General features: G+C 52.3%; 4 protein-coding genes across 5 annotated transcripts in view; 1 reads left to right on the top strand and 3 right to left on the bottom strand.

Moving 5' to 3' along the window:
* Nucleotides 1–697: 697 nt before the first annotated feature.
* LOC120906127 (lipase 3-like) lies at nt 698–2,227 on the bottom strand. Its single transcript, XM_040317595.1, has 2 exons — nt 1,413–2,227; nt 698–1,329 (listed from the first exon to the last, which is right to left on the bottom strand). Exons 1-2 carry the CDS (start codon nt 2,118–2,120, stop codon nt 790–792), a joined length of 1,248 nt encoding a protein of 415 aa, XP_040173529.1. The 5' UTR covers nt 2,121–2,227; the 3' UTR covers nt 698–789.
* Nucleotides 2,228–2,462: 235 nt separating this feature from the next.
* On the bottom strand, nt 2,463–4,191 carry LOC120906136 (lipase 3-like). The gene has a single exon (XM_040317607.1). It carries the CDS (start codon nt 3,832–3,834, stop codon nt 2,605–2,607), a length of 1,230 nt encoding a protein of 409 aa, XP_040173541.1. The 5' UTR covers nt 3,835–4,191; the 3' UTR covers nt 2,463–2,604.
* A 581-nt stretch (nt 4,192–4,772) lies between these two features.
* On the top strand, nt 4,773–7,504 carry LOC120906120 (nose resistant to fluoxetine protein 6-like). The gene is made up of 3 exons (XM_040317585.1): nt 4,773–5,596; nt 5,676–6,021; nt 6,088–7,504. The coding sequence occupies exons 1-3, from the start codon at nt 5,149–5,151 to the stop codon at nt 7,481–7,483; spliced, it is 2,190 nt and encodes a 729-aa protein (XP_040173519.1). The 5' UTR covers nt 4,773–5,148; the 3' UTR covers nt 7,484–7,504.
* A 24-nt stretch (nt 7,505–7,528) lies between these two features.
* The window catches only part of LOC120906110, a 33,664-nt gene continuing 25,220 nt past the window's right edge, over nt 7,529–15,972 (bottom strand). The window contains exons 2-9 of one of the 2 annotated variants that reach the window (XM_040317571.1): nt 14,550–14,656; nt 14,278–14,466; nt 14,009–14,196; nt 13,809–13,929; nt 12,175–13,720; nt 11,970–12,105; nt 11,022–11,203; nt 7,529–10,763 (exon numbers count right to left, since the gene is read on the bottom strand). In XM_040317571.1, the coding sequence (XP_040173505.1) occupies nt 8,683–10,763; nt 11,022–11,203; nt 11,970–12,105; nt 12,175–13,720; nt 13,809–13,929; nt 14,009–14,196; nt 14,278–14,466; nt 14,550–14,656 (4,550 nt within the window). In that variant the 3' untranslated portion in view covers nt 7,529–8,682. Of the gene's footprint in view, nt 11,204–11,969; nt 12,106–12,174; nt 13,721–13,808; nt 13,930–14,008; nt 14,197–14,277; nt 14,467–14,549; nt 14,657–15,972 lie in introns of both variants that reach the window. The other variant, XM_040317563.1, reaches the window with a different exon arrangement.

Genomic DNA, 15,972 nt, shown 5'->3' with positions numbered 1-15,972 from the left:
AGCATGTCTTAGCAAGCGTGTCCTTTCGAGAAGCGTTCTTAAAACAACCTCCCCCCCCCTCCCCACTTGGTTGTCATCGCAACACGTACGGGACCGGTGTGTTAGTGCGTTACTCATTAAGTCGGATTTCTACCAGGAGACCAGGAGGCCCTGCAGGAGTCAGTTGCTCCCTACGTTTGTGTGTGTTTGTGTGTCGCTGGCAAGTGTAAAGAAGCATCCAACTCTTCCACTTCTCCAAGGGAGGCAGAGCAAAAGATGTTGAACGGATATCTACGCCGCGCGCACATCGTTGCATTTGGGGAAAAGCCCGGAAGTCCGGCTACGAGCGTGATATAACGTAGTAGCCACTGGAAAAGGGGGAGACGATTCATTATATACCACTCGCAAAAGACTGCGACGACAAGGGCTTGCTGAGATAATTGGTTTGCTTCGTCCCATCACGTACATGGATGGCTGTACATAAGGAGTGATGCGTCGTCTTGTTGTTTCATTTACTGCTGAGCCGTCTAAAAGGACTCGGTCAGACTGCTCTCATTCTCGTGCTCGAAATCGTGCTGACGAGGTGGTGTATTAATTAACTACAGTTCTACTTTCTGCCCGCACGAACTCGACCACCACTCTCCCGGACGGACCCTCCAAAGGAACGATAGCAAAACGAAGAGAACACCAGAAGAAAACAGCCAAACGATTGCACTGGTGTCGTTATCGTAAGATTGGTTTTATCTAAGCTTGTTTTGTACGCCTCGTTGCGCACGTGTTTTCAATCGCTTTTCTGCCCTTTTGCTCTGTTTAGTTGTATCGATCCATAAAGCTAATGACGCGCCGGTACAGCAACGAGTCGGCATCGATGCCCCAGGTGAAGTCGAGATGGTTCCAGTCCGGATCGGACACGCGGAACAGTCCGATCGGGTTGCGGATGCTGGAGTGCAGCTGGCGTACGTCCGACACGGCCGCTAGCCAATCGTTGTCACCGTAGTGCAGTGCGACCGGAGCGGTCACCCGGTTCAGCGGATAGTCTGGCGGACGGATCGAACCGTAGCGGATGAGGTTCAGCGTCAGTCCGTAGTCGAACTGCCGGAAGCGGCCCGAATTGTAGCCCTGGGCGTAGTGGACCAGCTGGTTAACGGAGGCACCGGCCGGTGTGTTGGCCAAAATGGCCGGCAGCATGGTGCGGTTCAGCTGCGGCGAGTTGAATCCACCAATCAGGAAGAGCACGTTGGCGCACACCTCCTGGAAGCGGGCCTCATCCTGGCAGAGCATTTGGCCACCGAGCGTCATCATGTCGCTGCTGGGCAGGAACTCGTTCACACCCAACATACGCATCAGCCACTAAAGAAGCAAGGGAAGGGGAAGAAAACAATGGTTCAACCAAACCAATTCCAATTGCAGTGTCCGGAAGCTTGTCGACTTACATCAATCTGGTCGACGAAGGGAGCGAACGCCCGGACAAACGGGGACCGCAGATTGCTCATGAACGCAACCGGCGCCAGCGCATGCATCGAGCGGATGCGCTCGTTGTACTCTGGCCGCAGCGAAGTCATGATGAAGAACGAGGTAGTGCCCTGCGAGTGGCCGGCGTACTGGAGCGACGTCTGTCCCGTGTACTGGAGCGCGTAATCGATCATGGCGGGCAGATCGAAGAAGCCGATCTCGTGCCAGCTAAAGTCCCAGAAGTCCGTATTGCGCGCATCCGGATCGTGGAAGATGTGGCGGCGGGAGTTTGTATTCCCACGAGCATTGCCCAGCCACACGTCGTATCCGTCGTCGACCAGCATGTAGGCGAGTGCCTTGCCCGGTCCAAGAATTACCCAGTCGGCGGACGAGCAGAGCAGACCGTGCTGAATGAACGCGACGTTCTTGCCTTCGCGTGCCGGATTGCCGGGGCCGCCGGGGATGCGGAACATCGTCAGGACGTAGCCATCGGCCGTCGTTACCTGGTGCTCCTCGACCGGATACCCATCGTTGACGATGATTTCGGCCGTCAGCTTGGAGATGTCGGTCGGTTGCGGTCCATCCCCGGCACGGTACGCCAAAACGTCCCGGATGGTAGAGGCTTGCGCTACGGTGGCGATACTAGCTACGAGGGCCAGCAAGGCCCAGCACCTGTTGCTTACTACCATGCTTAAGCAATGGTTCAGCACTGACTATGCTCGGTGCCAGCTGGCTAATCCTGATTTATAGAACACAGCGCCACCCACCAGGTGTCGATTAGCTACTACTGAGTTTAATGATGTTTTTCTTTTATCAAAACATTCCACAATCTTATCACGTTGATGGCTGTATTTTGGAATTCTTATCAAACACAATGCGATGGAGAGACTCGTAACGACGCAATGGGACCCGACCACTGGGGAACAAAGACAGGATCGTGTTCAAGATTCGAGAAGAATTTAAAGAACATCGCCCACGGAAGGAATATGGCGCACGAGACAATAATGTATATTGTTCTTGTGATATCAGCAGACTATCTGGCGTAGTGTGTAAGTTATAGCTTGCATTTTATATTTTCCTCAATTTGTACAACACCCTGCGAAATAATTCCATCTTTTAACCCGAATTTCCTCCACCATTGCCCCATTGAAGCCCGAACGAATCCCGTTCGTATCAGTTGAATCGATCCATAAAGCTAATCACTCGCTCGTACAGGAACGTGTTCGCGTCGATGCCCCAGACAAAGTCCAGATGGTTCCATCGCGGATCCGACACACGGAACAGTCCGATCGAGTTCGACAGGTGCGAGTGCAGCTCGCGCACATCCGACACAGCCGCCAGCCAGTCATTGTCGCTGAAGTGCAGCGCCACCGGGGCCGTTACACGATGCAGCGGATAGTCCGGCGGACGAACCGACCCATACCGGATGAGGTTAAGCGTAAGGCCAAAGTCGTACTGCCGGAAACGGCCCGAATTGTAGCCCTGCGCGTAGTGTACCAGCTGGTTGACGGATGCGCCCGCTGGTGCATTCTCCAACAGCGCCGGTATCATAGTCCGATTCAGCTGCGGCGAATTGAATCCACCAATCAGAAACAGCACATTGGCACACACCTCCTGGAACGGGGACTCATCTTCGCACAGCCGCTGACCGCCAAGTATCATCATCTCGTTGCTCGGCAGGAACTCGTTCACGCCCAGCATGCTCATGATCCACTCGAGCTGATTTACGAACGGTGCGAAGGCACGCACGAACGGAGACCGCAGATTGCTCATGAACGCAACCGGCGCTAGTGCATGCATCGAGCGTATCTTCTTGTTGTAGTCCGGCCGTGTTGATGCCATCACGAAGAACGAGGTAGTGCCCTGCGAGTGGCCCGCATAGTGCAGCGAAGTGTGGCCCGTGTACGCGAGCGTGTAATCGATCATGGCGGGCAGATCGAAGTAGCCGATCTCGTGCCAGCTAAAGTCCCAGAAGTTTGTACTGCGCGCATCCGGATCGTGGAAGATATGGCGGCGGGAGTTTGTATTCCCACGGGCATTGCCCAACCACACGTCGTATCCGGCGTCCACTAGCAGGTAGGCGAGCGCCCGTCCCGGGCCGGATATAACGTAATCGGCCGACGAGCTTAGCAGTCCGTGCATCAGAAAGGCAACGTTCTTGCCCTGGCGCACCGGATTGGCCGGACTGCCCGGTATGCGGAACATCGTTAGGATGTAGCCATCGGCCGTCGTTACCTGGTGCTGCTCAACATAGTATCCGTCACGCAGAACAATATCGGCGGTTAGGTTCATCGGCACGTTCGTATCACCAGGGGTTAGTAATGATCTTGGCACTACCGCTGCCCCGACCATGCCAATGACGGCAATGGTCAGAACAAAAACGGCATGGTAATGATTAGCCATTGTTTTTTTTGTTTGTTATTAAACCCACCTCCAACTGGTGGGTGATGTTGACCAACGCAACTCTATAGCAACCCTTTGCACTCTCCACGGCGACGGAGTCCTTGGATCTGCACTTTTATAGAGTGCAGAGACTTTCCGTCGACTTCGGTGGGTATCAGTCTGATTTCCGAAATCATTCCTAATCATTTATGGGCCAACCCTTTTGCTGTGACCCCACGCTAACTGTTATCTAATCAAAAACGCTGAATGAACGATGACATTTATCCAAGTCATCATCGGGAGCTATTGCTAGAGGTTTGTTGTAGTGGTTTAATAGGAATTTTGTCTTCGGACACGGTGCATATTGTACATATGATCCCATAAGCCTTAATCTCTCTTTCTCTCTCTTTTTCTCTCTCTATCTGATATATGTACCTACTATCAATGGCCATTTTCTATCAAAGCACTGTAATCGCCGCCTTGATTGTTTATTTTCATGCAAAAAATAGGAAGCAAAACAGCTAGAAGTAGCTCTTATCTTAGCCCTGCGCTTCTTATCTTACCCAAACATATGGCACAGTTGGAACTGGTCCTCTTCGAACAGGGCGGTCATACGCTACCAGCACCTGATTCCCTGTTACTTCTGTTACAATTTCAAACAACACTACAGTCAACAGACCTGACTCGTGCCACACGCCTCAGCATGATAAGAATGATAAGGGCTGGCTTAAACTGGGTAACGTGGAGTACTGGTCGATAGAGCAATAGAGTGGCTCGAAGATAAGAGGGGGTAGGGGGGGGGAAATGCTAGTACAACAACCTGCCGCAAGCACTGTGCTCCTGTTAAATAGATCTTGTAGGATATAAGGTATTTTGGAGCGATATTTATCGTTCAGCAGCAATGAATGAAAGTACATTGTTTACAGCGGTACCGGTGCGGTACGTTTACAGCGGTTATCGCGTAAAGTGAAGCCTTCATGAACGTATTATGTTCTGTTTATTACGGTTTAGTTTGTTATTTTATGCTTCTTTAAACCACCCGGGGGTTTCTTCAGACCCTGCTATGATACCACACCACGACACAAACGCATGGTTTTCAAAATGCGCGTGACCCGGGCGTATCAAATGCAACGTAAAACGGCATGTGATAATACGATGTAACAGACAATAAAAGCGATAATCAAAATATAATCACTCGCCCGCCGCACGAATAAAGCTTCACACTCTATAAAGCTCGTTTTTTTCGCCAACCTGTTCGCAATCGCCCAGCCAGCCAGTCAGGTGATAACGGTCCTGCTACACACCTACCTAAGATCGGAAGCAATATAAGCGATAATGACTGAAACTTATGCTACGCCCAAATCTCGTTCGCCATTGATCGATCGGTGGGCGAAATACCTTATCCTGATAGCGAACCGTTATCAAAAAGCTGAAGTGGGGACCTCAACTGCGTTTGGTTTTAAAGTGAGTACACTCCGCTCCACAACGGCAGTTTGTAGTTTGATCCGAATTGTTCACACGGTGGTCAGCAGCATGGTTCACCGTGCTCTTGCAGGCCGAGCACTGCTCGTTGCCTTTAGCGTCACGATCTTATGCGGTGCTGTAGTCCCTAGTGCCAACGCACAGCTGCAAAAGTTGAATCAAATTCCAATTGGATTGTTGGAGCATCTCAAGCAAGTGTCTCAGTACTGGAACGCAACGTCTGCTACCGATCATGCCTGCCTCAACCAGCTGGATGTATTTGCGCGCTCGTTCGATGCCGGTGAACCGTGGGCCCTTAGCAGTGAGTAGTGTGGACTGTAAAGAAGACGCAGAACGTTTGCAAAGTAACGTTGTTTTCTTTTCGCCCCATTTTCGCGCAGTGTTCGACTCGTGGGGAAAGAACCCATCCGGCATACTGTTCGGGAATGTCTTCGAGTTCGGGAACTTCGACCAGTGTCGTCGTATTTCCCACCAGGGATCATTGACCAAAATCGGTGGTCAGCACTGTACACTCTACATCGATCTTAGCCGTATCGGCGTCCCCGTTCCTGCTCCACTACAGTACGGTGTGTGCGTACCGGACACGTGTGAGCCAGCGCTTGTGGCCCAGCTAACGCAGGCGTACTTTGCCGCCAATCAAATGTTTGTGGGCAATGGACCGATTCTGGAAAAGTTTTGCTACCGCGACGAGGACCGATCCTTCCCTGCGGTCACTATTGTAGCGATGTAAGACTGATTGCTTCGACTGCCTTTCTCTCTCAGCTAATCGTGTCGTAATCTTATCGCTTTCAGCGTTCTTTTTTCAGTGTACGGAGCGTTTCTGCTCCTGGCCACGGTGGTGGATCTGTTCTTCTTCTACCAAAAACGGGAAGCTCCCAGCTACGTGAAGCGTTTCTCGCTGTACACGAACCTTGGCCACGTGTTCCGCATAGTGCCACGATCGGTGGGCAAGGACGGTGTGCTCGAGTGCGTCAACGGCATCCGGGCGTTATCGATGCTGTGGATCATCGTGAATCACGTGCACGATTCGGCGTACGGCATACCGACCTTTAACATTCCCGTGCGCCAAGAGTACGCGGAAAGCTACTTCGGGGTACTGTTTCACCGGCTCGGTGGAAAAGCGGTCGACATCTTCCTCATGCTCAGCGGTATGCTCGTTGCGCTGAAGATGCTACGCGAACTGGAGCGCACCAAAAGGTTAAACGTGTGGGAGCTGTGGCTACATCGTATCGTCCGTCTTACACCCGCCTATGCCGCACTGATTATGTTCGGTATCGCTTTCGTGGACGTTGTCGGCGAAGGCATTCTGTACAAGCTGGTCGCCGAGGAGCTGCTGACCGCTTGCCACAAGAGCTGGTGGTCTGCGCTGCTGTACGTACAGAACTATGTGCACTACGAGTCGATGTGTTTCGTGCACACGTGGTACCTTTCCGTGGACATGCAGCTGTATATCGTTTCGCCGCTGCTCATGTACCTGCTGTGGCGCTATGGGAAACGCTTCGTGCCCGTCATCGTGCTGCTAGCGATGCTTTCGATCAGCTGCGTTTTTGCCACCTTCATGGTGAACGAGTACCGGCTCAACCGATCCGCACCGAGGGGGGATGGGCTGATGCCACGCAAAACCTACCATCCGACACATGCGCGCATGTCGGTGTGGTTGTTCGGTGTGCTATTCGGTTACCTGTTGCACCGTACCCGGGAGGCGCGTGTGAAGCTATCCAAACCGGCACTGGCACTCGGTTGGCTGTTGACGATTGCGATCCTCATTGTGACGGGCTACTCCCTGAAGCAGCTATACATCGGTGACTACACACGCATCCTTCCCATTGCGGATGCGTTCTACGAGTCGCTGCATCGATCGTTCTGGGCCTTTGCGGTGATGTGGGTGATCTTTGTGTGCATCAATGAGCAGGGTGGTATCGTAGATCGGTTTCTCGGCTGTCCACTGTGGCAACCGCTGTCCCGGCTCTCCTACTCGATGTATCTCGTGCACATCGCCATACAGGCTATCACGCTGACACAGGCTCTTCGGTTTCCGGTCGAGTTTACGGTGGTGAACATATTTTACACTTCGTTCGGGCTCATTGGCATCAGTGCTGTCATCGGCACGGTGTGGTGCATTGCGTTTGAGTATCCATTCTTCGGAGTAGAGAGATACATCTTCAAGAGAAAGAGAGCTTCGGATTAAAAATTCAAGCAAATTGGGGAGTAAAGTTGAATGCGTTTTTCTTAATTTTTGAGTATAAAAAAGACATCTTTCGTTTTTTTATTAAACCATAGCTTCACCGTCTTTCGATAGAACTGTCTCGCTACTACGCAAAATAATGTAATATGGAACTTCACTTCGTTCCCGAGGGGGTATGAATGGGGGAGGGAAATGGGAAGGAGGAAGAAATTAAATACCTATCGTAAGAAGTCCAGCCATCCTAAAAGCTATCTCTTCCTGGCCAGTCGAATCAATCGCCGAGTGTACAATACAATGCCTCCAACATCCCCCTTTTCTGCGATGTGTTTGACGAACAGTGTTTAGCAAAAGCGTGTTTGGGAACTTTTAATTCATCTCCCTACCTATACTTATTCACCATCCCGGGTGTATGCGTGTGTTTATTATATCCGTCCAATATAATTCAATGTTTCCGGTGAACTTTAGTGGAGCTAAACAACACACCTATAACACGATCCGATTACGAACAACATTACACCACCGCTGTTGTTTAGATTATTTACAGATTTTACGAGACCAAAGACCTTTTTGTTTTGATTGTATGACCATATCTTTAACAAAATAGATCCATCCACTAATACACTCACTAAGATTTGACCCTATTTGACGACATTTCTTTACGAACGTTCTCTTTCGCCCTTCTTTCTCCTCACCGCGGTGCACCGATTGGATTGCATTTCTTTGGCGCCTTCGTAGCACACTTTACTGAACACATCAATACATTTACACACACGCCACGCTTCAGTTTTGCATTATGATAAGGAGGCCAAGCAAAACAACCCTCCATTGGGAATCGATTCAAAATCGCTCGACTGGACTTCCAAGGGGACACTCTAATTAATATAACAAATTGATTGGTCCTATCGAAGTTCGTACCACCTGTGCATCCTAACGGACGCAAAGTATAAATAATTGTTATATTACAAAAAAAATCTATTCGCCTTTGCCGTTTTCGTCAAAACGCTCTGCAAAACTAGTTGTTTTCGGTCACGGAATTAGTGTACTCGTGTATCGTCGGCATGATTAAAAGCTACTGATTAACGCGCTCAGCACAACATTCTTACGGCAGTTCTTGGGGGGAGAGCATCCGAATCCTTCGCGAAAGGAACATGGTTTGTGTCTGCTGCTTTGCTTTGCTTTGCGTCCCTGCATCCGGGACATTCCTACTTTTTACTTTCAAACTTTTGCTGCAGCGACGCCACGTTGGAAACTTTGCCCGGACCAGGCCGTGCGGCCGCCGTTAGAAGCTTCCCATTGCCGATGGCGGCCGCCGTTGGTTTGGCGGCCGTTTTCGGCTTTGTGCCTGCCGTCGTCGTGGTGGCCGTTCCCTTGCCCGGCACCGTGCCGTTCGGAAGGGTCCCGTTGGCAATGCTTCCCCGGGGCGAAGGAGTGCGCGTGCGGACGGATGCGTTCGCTTGTGAAGGCAGCTTTTTGGTGGTGGTGTTGTTGGTGGTGGTGGTCGCGGGAGTGGTTGAACTAGACTTTTCCGCGGCTATTTTCGCTTTGGCGGCAGCCACCACCGAACCAGCGCGCGCATTGTTCGTCAGCACGCTGTGGTACGGTTTGTAGGACGATTGGCCGTTGGTGCCGTTGGACGTGGCGGCACTGCCAGTTGCTTTTTTCGGCGCATCCTTTGCGGCGGGTCCTTGGAACTTTAGCTGATTCAACACGCTGCCCGTACCGTTGGTTGCGCGAGTGGTGGCGTTTGAAGGGGCAGTGGATTTGAAGCTGCTTACCCCTGACGCGGGAGCAGCCTTCTCCGTCCCAGTCCCATTCCCAGTGGACGGTGTTATCCGCGCGACCGGCGTGCTGTTGATCGCGGACGGACGCAGGTAGCCACTTGACGTGGTGCTTAGTCCCGAGTTGCGATTCGGCACCGGATGCTCATCGTCCAGATCGTCATCGTCCGTCGCGTCGAAATCATCATCGTCGTCGATAATCTCCGACGTGTTCACGTACGTCGGTTCATCGTCCTCTAGCTCGGGCGAGGCCAGTGTCGCTGTAGGACCGGTGGGTGCCACCACCGCCGTCGTCAGCTGGCTCGCGGTGGAGGAAGACTTTCTGCTGCTCTGTCCACCCTCGCCCCGGCGCAGCGTGGACGCAATGTACACCGAGTCACCGTTACGGCTTTCGATTTCGTTGACGATCTCGCCCAGCAAACCCATGCTTTCGGAACTGCCGCCGGACGAGATGGCCGGGGGCGACAGTATGCTCGGCGGTGAGGGCGATTCATCGATCACGGAGTAGATGTTGTCCGATCCTAGCGAGGATTGGCCGGTACCGTTCCCACTATCGCGACAATCATCATACTCGCTCCGTTCGTTGGCTCCTCCTCCACTGCCGGCCGGTGCTACAATGCGCACCGATTTCGCCGGCACGGGATTCTGATAGCCGGGCAAGCCGGGAATTTTCATGGCCGCCGTCGTCTGCACAGCAGCTCCCGGTACTGGTGGCCGCGGCGGTGGAATGGTAGGCCGCGTACCGACCATACTTTGCGGGCGCTTCAGTGCCGTACCCGGTCCTTTCTTCCCCGACGTTCCGCTGCCGATCGAACCGCTCTCCGACCGGTCGGATCGATCGTCCACAATGCGCACCTTGCGCTGAACATTCCCAACGGTCGATTCCGGAGGATCGCGCATGCTTTTAGCACGTTGCACCGAGGCAGCAACGGGGGCCGGTTGCTTCTCGTCGTTCGCGCCGTCCGCCAACCGGGGCATACTCTTCGCCAGCTCGGGATTATTCTGATCGATCGGGATCGGTGCGGAAATGTCGATGTTGCGCAGCTTCTCCTTATCGATCACCTTCAGCTGCTTCGGTTCCGGCTTGGGGGGTTTCTCCTCCTTCTTCAAGTACGACGTAATGCGGTTCAGTTTGCTTTCCTTCGCCTTCTTGTCCTTGCTCATCGGGTTGATCAGCACCTCGGCGGAGAGCGTGCTGGACGTTTCGGACGGAGTGCCGGTGGAGGCGGCGTTAGAAGCGGCAACGTCGCCGGTCGCCGGCACCGGTGGCAGCATTGGTGCCGGGCGTATAGGTACGTTCGATGCCGCTTTCTGCCCCTTCACGCCGGCCACCACCAGGTCGCGCGCGGTCGACGATTCGAGGATCGGGCTGGAAATGATCGGCCGGGCGGTGGAGCCCGGATTCATCGGTGGCAGCGCGGGCGCCGAGGAGGTGTCCAGCTGGTGCTCATGGTTGGCCAGCTTGCAGCCGTTGATGCGGGCTTGCGAGAAGGGAGCGCCATTACCTGCCGGTTTATTGTACGATGATGCTACATTATCTAAGCTACTGGTGCTGCGATCATTACTACTATCGCGTGCTAGCATTTTTAGCGGTACGGGTACGGGAGGTGCTGCACGGGCCGGCACGGCGTTGCTGGTCGTGTCCTCGCTGCACTTGGCAACCGGCTGCACGAACGCCACCTTGGGCGTCTTTTTGTGGACGGCCGTCGCGCCGCCGACCGTGGACTGGGGAAGGGGTTGTAGGGTGAATCCTTTAAATTTACCGAACATGTTGTTGTTGGCCACAAAGTCCGACTCGTTTGGTGCGACCGTGGTGCTGATCGTGGACGATGGGCGAAGCAGGGCCGCGTTCATATCCGAGTCGGGCGAGTTCGGTGAGGATGGTAGCATCGTGTGCGTGGAGCTGGCAGAATGGGAACCGTCCGGTTTGATGTGTGTGGTCAAGCTGAAAAGGACGAAATGATGAGCGGAATGTTTTAGTACGGTCGAGGGTTTAGGGTCGATGCGGATGGAGTCATGCGTCATGCAGATTTGTTAAATGCCATAGAAAAGAAGTTGAAGGGCCACAGGGCATGAGTTGAAAGGGCATTAGTAAATGGGGAAATGAGAAGTGGAAAGGTTACATGGAACGTGATGTAATTGAGTAAAGTTAAGGAAAATCTACAACATAATTTTCCACATACCCATGCGTCTAATATCTACATACCGCCACCATCGTGTAAGCAACAGAAGCACAACGAAGGAAGAACAAACTACTGTAGTACTACTGTCTACCGACCAAAGATCACAAGCAAAACATATCTGCAAACTCTACATGCGTCGAACGAAAGACAACAAACACCAAACACAAACAAAAAACAATCTAAAGGTGCAGCTCGGTGCTAGCGTTTAGCAGTGCTGGATTAGTGCTGGACACCAGACGCATGTCGCCGATCAAGACGTGCCTTGGCCCGGCCGATCCAAGTGCTCGCGGGATTTCGGGCGCTTTCCTCAGTGTCGCAGTGTTCGTGCTCGACACGAGCTGCACTTCACCGATCACCAGCCCCTCACGTCTATCACGGGACAGCGCGCAGTGCGTGTGGGAATGTTCGCCTCCTGATCCACCACCACCGCTACTACTGCCAGAACCGCCAGCACCGAGCGACGACGACATTAGTGCTGCTCTGGAAGACGAGTATGAAATGACAGCGGCCGACTGTCGCGATACGTACGTATTCGGTGGTGGTTTCCGTTTGCCGTTGAACGACTGCCCATTGCGAATGTAGTACACGACGAAGGCAAAGATGGTGCACACCGGCACCACGCCGCAGAAGAAAATGTACATCATTCGACGGAATGCGACCATTGCTGCAATAATGGAAAATAAAATAATTATGAATTAATTCATGAAATAACCACACTGACACACACACTTACCATTTGGATCGCTTGCCGGTCCGCTGTCGAGTGAACCGCCGAACCCGTCAAGGTTACAGAGCGGCGGGGCAAACCCGAGATCACAGTGACAGTGGCCCTCACTGTTGCACACGCCGTTGCCGTTGCAATTTTCCGGACACGCAGCACCACTCCCACTGGCACGCAGCTTCTCTACCGACATGCACATCTGGTTGAGGCACATCTTCCCTTCGCCGCACTTGGCACCGTCGGGCGTCAGGCCCGGATCGACCTTCTGCAGCCCGAGATCGACGATTGCCGTCCGGCACGGTATCACACTACCATTGTACGTCATGAAGCTGTGCGACAGTATTGCCACCGATTCCATGCCAAACTCGAGCCGCTCATTCAAATGCCGACAGTGCAGCATGCCACAGTGTACGTCCGCACCGTCGCACTTGACGTACTCGTTCTTCACCCGATTGTAGCCGCAGTTACCGTGCCGGCTGCCGTCCTCATTCTTCACGTAGCACTGTTCGGACGATTTGCCCGTCGGGCCCCACAGCAATCGGCATTGATCGTTCTGCGACCGGCACGTACCACGGTAGCAGAACGCCTTGCCACCATCGCACACTTCCGTGTCACGCTTGAACACATCACCCGGGCAGTACTCGGACTCGCCCGAACAGTACTCCGGCAGGTCGCACTCACCGTCCGCCTGCCGGCAGACGGTACCGCCGATCATCGGTTTGCACGTGCGCAGATCGCAACATTCGCCCGTCGCACAGGATGCGTTCGAGTGGAGCATGCAGGTGCGCGGATCGCAGCACGAGTTGTCACAGTAATCGGGCAGCCCGCAGTCACACTGTTCGCCCGCCTCCACAAACCCATTGCCGCAAACGGGCGAATCGAACAGACTTTCCGGCTTGTTCATCAAGCAGTAGTTCATGCCGTGATGGAACGCCAAACTCAGCTGATCGATACTGCACCGGCTCCAGTGCTTCGGTGCGATCGACGAGCTCGAGGCGGACATGATGCACCGCTCCTCCGGACACTCACAGTCGGCCGTATCGTGCTCCATCCCAAAGTTGTGGCCCATCTCGTGCGCAACCGTCGTCGCCTGCACACCGATGATCTCGCTGTGGTACATCTCTACACCGCCTGAGAACTCGTACGTACAGATCGGACCCTTGAGCGCTTTCCCCACCACACCACCGTCGAAGTGCTCCTTCGTGAACAGTTGCGCATTGTCGTTCGGGTGGTCCTTGATGAGCGTTTTCTTGCGATAGTGTAGGAAGTTCTTGAGCGTTACTTCACCGTCCTTGGACAGCTCGATCTCGTCACCCTCGTTCCAGACGACCACGCCCACCAACCCGACGAAGATGTTTAGCGGCTCGTACAGCGCGTTGATGATGTTCGTTATATCCTTGCAGTACTGTTGGACGGTTTTGAAGTTTTCGCGCATCGTCTTGAACATCTTATTGTCTACCACGATAACCAGCTCTACGTAGCTCGAGTACTTGTTCGCATTGTACGGGCCCCGGATCTTTGGCGAGGAGGACCCAGACGAAGTGGCCCGCTTTTCGCGCTGCAAAGCAAAGGGTGGATCAATAAATGTCAGACCATTGACGTCCGCCTTGTCTAATGTGTGCCATAAATCGTGCGCTAATCCTTACCCGTGGCGCTGCCATATGTTGCTGGTAAAGCTCAGGATCGTGCGTTGCGTTAATGTGTCCTCCCTCGTAACCACACCGGTGACCGTCCCCATTCGGACCAGCGGGAACTAAATCAGCGTGCCTGATGGTATTGGAATAAAAAATTGCCAATTAGATAAAACAAACACTTTGCACACGCATTAAGCCGTCAACCAACTAACCGATAAATGAAGTGCTCTCCAAGGTTGATGCTGGCCGTTTTGTCGTTGCCTTGCGCCGCATTGGCCGATGTTAGCGGACTTTCTATGTAATACGTATCGTCGGTATCGATGATAATGCCTCTAATGCCTTCCGTCTCGCCGCACGTTGAAATCGCTGCACTCGAGTCCGGTTTGCCGCGTATTTTACCCTAAACGGGGGAGGAGGTGGAAATTGTCGATCACTATGCCATGCCAATGGATAGAGCGGAAGAGATACACCGGGTACATACCTGATAGTGGCAAAGGTCTACCTCTTCCGGACGGTTGTACCGGATCACGTGTTTGCCCGTTCCGTTTGGCAGCTGATAGCTAAGAAAGTGTCCGTCCGGGATGAGCCGCTTGTTTAGTTGTAAATCTAATATCACATCAGCTTCGTTTAATGTATAACTTAAGGTTAAATGCGACGCGTGAAGCCCGTTCTGTGGGGATGAAACAATGAATAAATACAAATATATAAAACATATAAGGATACACTTTATTCTTCAGGCAGCATCGTACATACCTCTTCGCGTGTATTCGTTAAGGATCGTTTATGCCGTCCATGTCGCAGCTGTGGCACGATTCGGCCATAGTGTGAGAATTCTTTGGAAGGATGAAATCGTTGATCATCTGTAAGAAACAATTCAGGAAGGGTAAGATTTACAGACTTAGTGCACATCAAACAACAACTGGTAGATAAAGTTTGTGTTTAAATGTTCATGCTTTCTTCACATTTTGCTCATTGTTTATACTACTTGCAAAGGTTAAACACATCCCCCAAACTGTTGACAACATCCTACGTACACAGCTAGCTTCAAACGTTGGACAGTCTCATTTTTATTTTATAGATCATCCCATTGGTTCGAAACTCCGCAGAAGAAATTATATGGCGCCATGAACGCTGACTCAAAGGTATCATAAAATCGAATTTATTAACTGAGAAAAATACATTACGGTGTGTATGTTTGTTTTCTTCCGCTTCTAAAGTAACAATCAACCCAGGCCCGGTTCTTTACCCCCTTGCATTAAAGCTTTATCATGTTTTCCGTCCTCCCCCAGTGTGAGTATCAACCTCCTGGTGGATCGTAAAACGCTGGTTTAACCCCCTTTTTTGAGCGTTGCGCACATGCAGTAAGCAACATCTTCTTCTAGCCCCACGTTTGCTTTGCACACATAGGATGAACACAAAGCAATAACAAGTGCTCGCACGCTCAGCATTGAAGATGGAAGGAAAAATGGTTCCCCTCTGCTCGCAAAGGTAGTTCGTAAAATGCCCCTAAACACTATTTCCACGGGCGGGTGGGTGTGGTGCCCTCAAAGAAATTGCACCCAAACGAAGGAAGAAAGTGTTGGCGCGATTTGGGTCAGACCCGCGCGAGAAGATGCAATATTGCGCGAAGAGAACACCCAAACAGCACCACCATCCGGGAACCGGGAACGTGCTGGAACGAGGGGTGAAAGGCACTATAGATACTAATGACGGGCGTTTAAAACTTGTTAATGTGTGCCTTGTGCCTAGTGGTGTGGTGGCTGAAGGTGCAGTTGAAGTACCGCGTGGGCTGGGCGTGTGTTGTGTACCTCACCGAACCTCTCGCGTGCAGTTGCGGCCCCCAAAAAAGGGAAAAGAGGAACCGTGATAACGTAACCTACAAAAACTTAACCGATGAAATTAAGAAACCGTTTTTTTCTTAGATTAGATACGATGGGAGGCATCAGGTTAGCTTGCAGCACCACCAGTAGGTAGAGAAAAGTGAACTTCCAAGAAGGAACGAAAAGAACGGGCCTGGGTAAATGCCATTACGGGATTGTGAGACGTTTAACGGAGCCGTTGATACGAGACCGATCCGTGACCGATCGCCCCTGCTCGAACCACCACCGAGTGTTTCGTTGGAATAACTAATTCTTTGTTCAACCAACTTTCTATTCTTATCTAATAAATGCTGTTA

This window comes from Anopheles arabiensis, chromosome 2 (assembly GCF_016920715.1).
Source record: "Anopheles arabiensis isolate DONGOLA chromosome 2, AaraD3, whole genome shotgun sequence".
Taxonomy (NCBI): domain Eukaryota; kingdom Metazoa; phylum Arthropoda; class Insecta; order Diptera; family Culicidae; genus Anopheles; species Anopheles arabiensis.
The sequence above is the reverse complement of the archived record's forward strand: the minus strand, read 5'-3'. Positions and strand labels throughout refer to the sequence as shown.

Excerpts from the sequence above, each read along its gene's own strand:
- LOC120906127 (XM_040317595.1), bottom strand. The coding sequence starts at position 2,120 with ATGGTAGTAAGCAACAGGTGCTGGGCCTTGCTGGCCCTCGTAGCTAGT. Across the intron at positions 1,330-1,412 it reads CCTTCGTCGACCAGATTGAT|TGGCTGATGCGTATGTTGGG; the intron begins GTAAGTCGACAA and ends TTGCTTCTTTAG.
- LOC120906136 (XM_040317607.1), bottom strand. The coding sequence starts at position 3,834 with ATGGCTAATCATTACCATGCCGTTTTTGTTCTGACCATTGCCGTCATT.
- LOC120906120 (XM_040317585.1), top strand. The coding sequence starts at position 5,149 with ATGACTGAAACTTATGCTACGCCCAAATCTCGTTCGCCATTGATCGAT. Across the intron at positions 5,597-5,675 it reads TGAACCGTGGGCCCTTAGCA|TGTTCGACTCGTGGGGAAAG; the intron begins GTGAGTAGTGTG and ends ATTTTCGCGCAG. Across the intron at positions 6,022-6,087 it reads GCGGTCACTATTGTAGCGAT|CGTTCTTTTTTCAGTGTACG; the intron begins GTAAGACTGATT and ends TATCGCTTTCAG.